Consider the following 9,312-nt stretch of genomic DNA (forward strand, 5'->3'; position numbering starts at 1 on the left):
ATCTCCTACATATTTTTTTAGGGAAAGGTCGTTATTTCATTTAAGTAAGAGAACTGTCTACAAAGAGAACATGAGGTAGATTTTCTGGGGGAGAGTCCCACCATTCATGTGAAGGAAAATCATTTGCAAAACTTAATAAATGAGAAAGAAAACAAGGAGACACTTGAGGGCATAACCAATTCAGCATGTGTAGATGACAGCTCAGAGTCCACCTCAGCATACAGCTAGCAAGTTGTTAGACAGTTACAACAATCTAACTGATTGAGGAGTAGAGTATACCCTGTAGTTTAGATACACAGTAGTTATAGTGCTCCTACAGCAAGTAGTATAAATAGCAAAGAATAAACACACAGTGTATTGTATTGAATCATTTTGTTCATTCAATAGAATTTTCTCAGTTTTCTTCTTCTTCTATCTGGTTTCTGTTATGGTATCAGAGCTCTCTTGTAGAGCTCTGCTGCGTTTACTCTGATTCAATGGCAAGGAAGAACAACAATGGACAACCAGAAGCTTCTGGATCCAACAATGGCGTACTCGATCCTTCTCTTGATCCTCTCAGTCCCTATTTCGTTCATCCAGGTGATGGACCTTCCACAGTTACCGTTTCGCCGAAGCTGACAAGTGCGAATTTCCAGACATGGACGCGTTCGATGTGAAGAGCTCTGAGCGCGAAGAACAAATTCCGATTCGTTGATGGAAGCATTCCAGTTCCAGAATCAGATCATCCACTCTATTTCGCATGGGAAAGGTGCAATAATCTCATTCATACTTGGATCATGAACTATGTTTCTGCTTCAATTGCACAAAACCTAGTTTACATTGAAAATGTTATTGACATTTGGAATGAATTGAGGGAGCGATTTTCACAAGTAGATTTAATTCGAATTTCTGAATTGCAAAGTGAGATCTCAAATTTGAAGCAAGGATCATCTTCTGTGACTGATTTTTTTACTGAATTGAAAACTCTATGGGAGGAGATTGATGGTTTTAGGCCACTACCTATATGCATTTGTAATGCTAGATGTCCATGCCAGGGTAATGCTAAGATCTATAAGGATCAAGACTATATAATTCGTTTCTTGACTGGACTCAATGAGGAGTTTGCTACTGTTAGATCACAAATCTTGCTTATGAAGCCTTTACCATCACTGAATGAAGTGTTTTCTATGGTGATTCAACAAGAAAGACAATCTAGTTCAATTTCTAGTAATTTTGGTCAGAATTTAGGTGATACAAGGTCTATGTTGAATGCAGTTGATAATAGGCAAGGATTTGGTAGAGGTAGAGGTTATCCTCAAGGAAATCAGTATAATGGTGGAAGAAATTCCACATCAAGCAGCAATGGAAGAGGATTCTACTCAGGATCTGGTAGAGGAAATAGAATTTGCACACATTGTGGAAAAATAGGGCACACGATTGATACATGTTACAAGATCTATGGTTTGCCACCTTCTTTTAGGTCTAACAACACAGGAACTGTGAACAATCTACAGTCAGAAGATAGTTATATCAGTGATAATTCTTATAATGAAGAAGGACAGAATCTGGATGTTCCACAATCTTCTCATGCTTTGAATGGTTCCAGCATTAATTCTACAACTTCATTGCCAGTTTCAGTTCCAAGTTTCACAGTAGAACAATATCAGAAGTTGCTTACATTGATACAAGGAAATTCAGAAGCACAAGCTGCTAGTGCATCTCATATCAATCAATTAAGGATCCATGAAGGATCACATCAAGTCAATCAGATACATACTCAGCAACACAAGTCTCTTGATGGTAATAATTCCAAAGGAAAAGGTACAGCTATTGTATTGTCTTATTATCCTCCTTCATCCAAAGCTAGTAGTTCTTGGATATTGGATTCAGGAGCTACTATCCATGTGTGTTCTAGTCTTAATCTTTTTCATTCCTTTTCTAAAATAAAACCTATGAGTGTTCAGTTGCCAAATGGTAACACAGTGAGAGCTCAATTGGCTGGTACTGTGATTTTCACATCCTCACTTTCTTTGAAAGATGTTTTATATGTCCCTGAATTTAGTTTCAACATTATTTCCACTTCCAAGCTTTGTGAACATTTGTTCTGTGTAGTACATTCCTATTCCTCACATTCTTTGATACAGGACATCATTACTCAGAAGATGATTGGTTTGGCTAAACAAGAGGAAGGACTCTATTACTTGGTGGTTGATGGTCTAGTGGAGCAATCAGCAATGGAAACCGCACAAGCAGGAGCGAAGATTAGCACAGTGAGCACAACTGGTTCTCTAGTCATACCTAGTTTTGTAATTTGGCATTTTAGATTAGGACATTTGTCTAAAGACAAATTACTAGCCATGTCTAAGGAATACCCTTATATTCATGTAAATAAGGCTCTTGTTAGTGATTTGGTTTGTGATGTATGCCATATGGCTAGACAAAAACGATTGTCCTATTCTTTAAGTTCTAATAAAGCTGTGCAACCTTTTGAATTGCTACATTTTGACATCTGGGGTCCTTTCTCAACTGCAACAGTCCATGGTCATAAATATTTTTTGACTGTAGTAGATGATAATACTAGATACTTGTGGATTGTCATGTTAAAACAGAAGTCAGAAGTCCCAAGTAAGGTCCAAAATTTTATAGCTTATGCTAAAACACAGTTTGGAGCTATAGTAAAAACTGTTAGAACTGATAATGGACCAGAATTTACCCTTCAAGCTTTTTATGCAACTCATGGCATTGTGCATGAAACTTCTTGTGTTGAGTGTCCTCAGCAAAATGGAAGGGTAGAGAGGAAACATCAGGACATTTTGAATGTAGGAAGAGCATTGTTGTTTCAGTCCAAATTGCCAAAACAGTATTGGAATTATGCTGTTCAACATGCAGTGTACTTGATCAATCGAGTTCCAACTATAGTTTTACAGAACAAATCACCTTATGAACTCTTGCATCATAAACCTCCAGATTTGACAGACCTGAAAGTTTTTGGTTCTCTATGCTATGTGTCCACATTGCAGAATAATAGACACAAGTTAGACCCTAGAGCTAAGAAGTGTGTGTTCATGGGTTATCCAAATGGGACTAAGGGATACATAGTTTTGGATATGACAAGCAGGTCTTTGAGTGTTTCTAGGAATGTGGTCTTCTATGATCATGTTTTGCCCTATCAACACACAGGGGCTCTACCTTGGGAGGTTCTGACATCTGGTGCTCCTAATCTTGACAATGCCACTACACATGAAGAAGGTGTGTTTTCTCCACAAGATGTTCTGACTTCTCAGCTTGAAGAGAGTTTGCTTCCTGCACAAGCTATCTCTCCAGGTGTCTTGTCATCACAGCCTATGACAGATTCTCCTGCAGCACCAGCACAGCCCAGAAGCTCCAAGAGAACTAGACATCAACCATCACATCTCAAGGACTACATTTGTCCTTCTTCCTCTTGTGTAGTCACTTCCACATCTTCAGGTAGTAAATATCCTATATCTAGTTATATGTCTTTTTCCCATTTATCTCCTCCTCATCATAAATATGTGCTGTCTTTATCTCTTGACTTTGAGCCTACATGCTACACTGAAGCTGCCCAACATAAATGCTGGATTGATGCTATGAATTTAGAAATTGCAGCCTTAGAAGCTAATGGAACTTGGAGTTTGGTTCATTTACCTCCTAACACTGTTCCTATTGGAAATAAATGGGTGTATAAAATCAAGAGGAAGGCTGATGGAACAGTAGAAAGGTATAAAGCACGATTGGTAGCCAAGGGATACAATCAAATTGAAGGCTTGGATTATTTTGATACTTTTTCTCCGGTGGCTAAATTAACCACAATGAGAATGGTATTGGCTCTTGCTTCTATACATGGTTGGCATTTACATCAGTTAGATGTAAACAATGCTTTTCTCCATGGAGATTTGTTTGAAGATGTGTATATGCAAGTGCCAGAAGGGGTAATTTGTACAGATTCTAGCAAAGTTTGCAAATTACACAAGTCCTTGTATGGTCTTAAACAAGCCAGTCGACAATGGTATGCCAAGCTGACTAGTTTGCTAGTGTCTTGTGGTTATCAACAAGCACATTCAGACCATTCCCTCTTTACTAAATATCAAGGAGACAAGTTCACAGTCCTTCTCATTTATGTAGATGATATCATATTGGCTGGAAATTCACTCCTAGAGTTTGACGAGATAAAGAGAGTCTTAGATAATGCCTTCAAAATCAAAGATCTGGGAATTCTCAAGTTTTTCCTAGGCCTTGAGGTTGCTCATTCTGCACAAGGGATTTCTTTATGTCAAAGAAAGTACTGCCTAGATTTGCTTACTGATTCAGGAGTTTTAGGCAGTAAACCAGTTAGTACTCCTCTTGATCCATCTGTTCGATTGTCACAAGATGAGGGGGAGTTATATGATGATGTGTTTTCATATAGAAGGCTTGTGGGGAGATTGTTATATTTAACTACAACAAGGCCTGACATCACATATGCAGTTCAGCAACTCAGTCAATATTTGTCCAAGCCAACAATGGCACACTATACAGCAGCACAAAGGGTCCTTAAATATCTTAAAAGAAATCCTGGTAAAGGGTTATTTTTCCCTAGAGATTCTGTAATTCAGTTGCTTGGTTTTAGTGATGCAGATTGGGGAGGATGCATAGACACAAGAAGATCAGTGACAGGATATTGTTTCTTTGTTGGAAAATCTCTTGTTAGTTGGAAATCAAAGAAACAACAAACTGTGTCTAAATCTTCTTCTGAAGCAGAGTATAGAGCTTTAGCCTCAGCTACTTGTGAACTGCAATGGCTTTCTTACTTGCTAAAGGATCTAAGGATAGAGCCAACTAAACCTTCAGTTATCTACTGTGATAATCAGAGTGCTCTCCACATTGTAGCTAATCCAGTATTCCATGAGAGGACTAAGCACTTGGAGATTGACTGCCATATAGTAAGAGAAAAGTCAGAGGCTGGTCTTATGAAATTACTACCTATCTCTTCAAAGCTTCAAGTGGCAGACTTCTTCACCAAAGCACTGTCAGTTGGTCCTTTCTCTTTCTTATTAAGCAAGCTGAACATGTTAGATATTTACCATGGTCCAGCTTGTGGGAGGCTAATAAATGAGAAAGAAAACAAGGAGACACTTGAGGGCATAACCAATTCAGCATGTGTAGATGACAGCTCAAAGTCCACCTCAGCATACAGCTAGCAAGTTGTTAGACAGTTACAACAATCTAACTGATTGAGGAGTAGAGTATACCCTGTAGTTTAGATACACAGTAGTTATAGTGCTCCTACAGCAAGTAGTATAAATAGCAAAGAATAAACACACAATGTATTGTATTGAATCATTTTGTTCATTCAATAGAATTTTCTCAGTTTTCTTCTTCTTCTATCTGGTTTCTGTTAAAACTAAATAAAATAAATGAATGAAGAGGAAATATCGTAAATAAGGACCTAAAATATGAAAAACTAAATAAGGAGACATGTACAATTATTAATTACCATCGGCAATACCTTTTGTATAAATGTGGGGTGGGGTGGTGTGAGTGAATATTAGTGACATTACCTAACTGTAAACTGACGAATGTGTTATCAAGATGTCTAAAAATATCTCATATACACTGCATAGAATAGAGCCACTTGGCAATGGCATGATTACTTTTTGTAGCTTGAAATAAATTCTGTGACACATGTTACATTTTATTATTTCCAATTGTGGAATTTTATAAACCCCAGTCAGCATATGGTTTTATGGCCATACATAGACATTATACTCACACCACCTTTGATTTTTATAAACCACAAGCACCATTATCTTTGTGGCCAAACGCATCATACGCCAAATTGATTAATTCACATAATGCAATATAACATGGATCTAATTAGCAATTTTATTATGAAACCAGCAGCATAAGATCAAGGAAAGAAAGTGAACAGATGACACATTTGACTCAATCAGTAAATTCAGATCATTTTTCTTCAGAAAATTATGTGTTTGATTCTCACTGCCAATATAAAAAATTTATTAGTGGGAAATGAGTGTCTCTATAAGCAACTTTAATCTCGAACGCCAGACTAATTCTTAATATAGTGACCAGAGTCAAAATCATCGCACTTTTTCCTGGGAAAGAAAAAATGAAAGAAAGTGAGCAAGTGATCCCACTCACACTCCACCAGTGGATTTTTATGTAAATTCTCCGTTGCCTCTCACCGCCTCAACCCACAAAACAGGGGTCGCATTAACCGCCAGTTTACCAACAATCTATGGGGGCGGGAACTACACAAAAAATACTGCTTTTGCATTTTCCTTTTTCTTTGGTCTAACTTCACCACACCACTGTTTCAGACAATGCAATAGAATAGAACAACTACTATACCATCTTTTTTGGCCCCTAGTTTTCAACCTTTAATATTATCTCTTTCTCTGTCTTCATCTTTATATACAAAACAAGTATCATCTCCAACATTCATCATATATAGCTAGCTATATAGCCTTCATATATTGTCCTTTATAACTCTCATCCTCTAATGTACTTTTGCACTATATGGCTGTAAATATCAATCATCTTCTTACCTACCCTTTGACTCAACCATAGCTATTTCATTTCAAGACTACAGAAAGTTCATTTTTTGACAGTTTTTGGATTCTGGGGTGTTGAGTTTTCTTTGTCAATTCAAAAGTTGAAAGCAAAACTGTACTTGGGAATCCTAGCACACTTTTGTGTTTGTGTTTTTGGTGTGGAAGAGTTTTTGTGAAAGGACTGAGTCCTATTTGAGTATTCAGTTAAGGAGATTTGGTTTTTGGTGTGTGTTGATGGGAATGGAAGCAAGTTTGGTTGATCCGGGTAGAGACAGAGTTGGACATGTTAACAAGGTTGGTTATGTGAGAAGGATCATTGCCAAGAGGAGGAAACCTTGTCGCAGCAGGGTTAAGAGGCCAGTGCTGGCAGTACCAAAGGCTCTTAAGGATCTGTTTGATTCATGCAGAGAAACATTCAAAGGCCCTGACACTGTTCCTTCACCACAAGATGTTCAGAAAATGTGCCACATCCTTGGTATGATTTCTTTGCATTAACTTGATGTGATGAGTTTGGATAAGAAAATTGAGTTTCTCTTGATCTGTCTTGTTACATAATTTCCACGTTTTGGGGTCAGGAATCTTAGTTTTGGATGGAATTTTAGGTGATTTCAATTACTTAGAACTACAAACTAGAAATCCCCCCCACTAATTGTCTTTTGGAGATGATGACTTAGTTTTGCATCATGTTACTAGATCAATTCTTTTCCCAATTGAAGGAATTGATAATGTAACTTCACTTTTAATTAATGAATGCATATATTATGTTGTCATGTAGAGATATAGAAATTAAGTCAATGTAGGATCATCTCTTAGGATTAATGGTTGATTTGAAGGTATAGGTTTCATTTTTTCATACCAGTTTGAATGAAAAACAATAGACTAATTTTTGCTTCCTTCTACAAGTTGATTGATTTATTTTTTCTTACAATTTAGATGTTTATTTTTATCTCCTAGTTTCCTTTTTTCATGTGTTCTAATTAATTCTTCAATCATCAGATGACATTAGGCCAGGCGATTTTGGGCTAAGTAGAGATCTGCAGTTCTTCAAGCCTGGAAATATCATCAAAGAGAACCAAAGGGTCACCTATACAACCGTGTACAAGTGTGCCAATTTCTCAGTAAGTGTTGCAAATTCTAGTTTTTTTGTTTTCATCACTCATTAGTCCCTACTAGCATGTTTGGATCAACTTCTCTATCCTCATGAACAATTATGGTACACAGAAAGCTTCTACTACCCAGAATTGATTTTGTTTCAGACTGAATTGTAGAAGAATTTTCAAATATACATATTCAAACCACTGCAATTACTAGTGTGTACTTAATTTATGGGTACTTTCTTCTTGTGTTCTTGCAGCTTTGCATATTTTTCATACCTGAAAAAGGAGTCATTCCACTCCATAACCATCCGGGTATGACCGTTTTCAGCAAACTTCTATTAGGACAAATGCACATTAAATCTTATGACTGGGTTGTTCCTGAGGCCTCTGACAACTTGTTAGAGCAAACAACTAAATGTAGGTTCTCCATTCTCTCACTTTTATTATTTCTTGTGCTTTGACCATAAGCTAAAGGGGTGTGTTAGGATTGGAAAATTGACCCCCACAGTTTCTGATTTTTTGCAGTGAGATTAGCAAAGTTAAAAGCTGATAATGTCTTCACAGCACCCTGTGATACTTCAGTGTTGTATCCAACAACAGGAGGGAATATCCATGAATTCACAGCCATAACTCCATGTGCTGTGCTTGATGTCATTGGTCCTCCTTATTCCAAAGAAGATGGAAGGGACTGTTCTTATTACAGAGATCACCCTTATGCTGCTTTTCCCAGTGAGTACCAACACTTTGAGCATGTTTGGATCATGTTTGATCAATTTCTCTTCATCAGAATTGAATTTGATCGACTTCAGAACCAATTGTAAAAGAGTTTCCAAACATATTTACCAAAAGTCCAATTCACATCTATATTAGTATTTATGATACTTCTTTTTCCTATTTCCATAACAGGAAATTTTGCATTGAAAATTTGAACATAGGGTCAAATGTTTCTATAAATTTTCCTTGGTCAAGTTTTAATATATGGACTGTGTTAACATCATCTTAAAAGCTGCCATCTGATGTAGCTCAATATTGAATTTGAAAAAGAAAAAAAAAAGAGCCAGGTTATGTGCATAAAAGGTATAACAGATAATAGTATGTACTATTGTGTTTGTACATCATTAATTAGTCCTATTTGCATAAGATGGCACCTTCACCTGCCCCCATTATTGTAGTGTCTGACTATGTATGTATAATTGTACATTCTTGCTTTGTCTTTGACCATTAATGATTCTATCTTGCAGATGAAGAGATTTCTGAGGTGAAAGACAAAAATGATAGCTACGCGTGGTTGGAAGAAATTGAGATGCCAGAGAATTCTCAAATGGATGGGATTGAGTATCTGGGTCCTCCCATCACTGAGACAGCATTTTAGTTATAACACGTAGCATGTTTCGATCAGCTTCTCTTTTTTCTGAATCGGTTCCTGCGGGCAGAAGTTTACAAAAGTTTCTCTTCATAATTGATTTTGAATTTGAAATCAATTATAGAAAGATTACTATGTATGTACTTAGCATGTCACCTTGTGTTTCCACTACAGGCATACACACATAGGACCCCTTCCTTTTCCTTTTCTGTCCATACTTGAGAATCAATGCAAGTGTGTTGGTATTTTGTTCTTCAGTGCTTAAATTTTACTTTGAAAAGTATTAACTACAGTTCATTCA

General features: G+C 36.9%; 1 protein-coding gene across 1 annotated transcript; it reads left to right on the top strand.

The window, feature by feature from the left end:
- The first annotated feature begins 6,436 nt into the window (after nucleotides 1–6,436).
- On the top strand, nucleotides 6,437–9,312 carry LOC130729917 (plant cysteine oxidase 2-like). Its single transcript, XM_057581768.1, has 5 exons — nucleotides 6,437–7,026; nucleotides 7,548–7,669; nucleotides 7,906–8,065; nucleotides 8,174–8,377; nucleotides 8,890–9,312. The coding sequence occupies exons 1-5, from the start codon at nucleotides 6,786–6,788 to the stop codon at nucleotides 9,018–9,020; spliced, it is 858 nt and encodes a 285-aa protein (XP_057437751.1). The 5' UTR covers nucleotides 6,437–6,785; the 3' UTR covers nucleotides 9,021–9,312.

This window comes from Lotus japonicus, chromosome 1, assembly GCF_012489685.1.
Source record: "Lotus japonicus ecotype B-129 chromosome 1, LjGifu_v1.2".
Lineage (NCBI taxonomy): Eukaryota > Viridiplantae > Streptophyta > Magnoliopsida > Fabales > Fabaceae > Lotus > Lotus japonicus.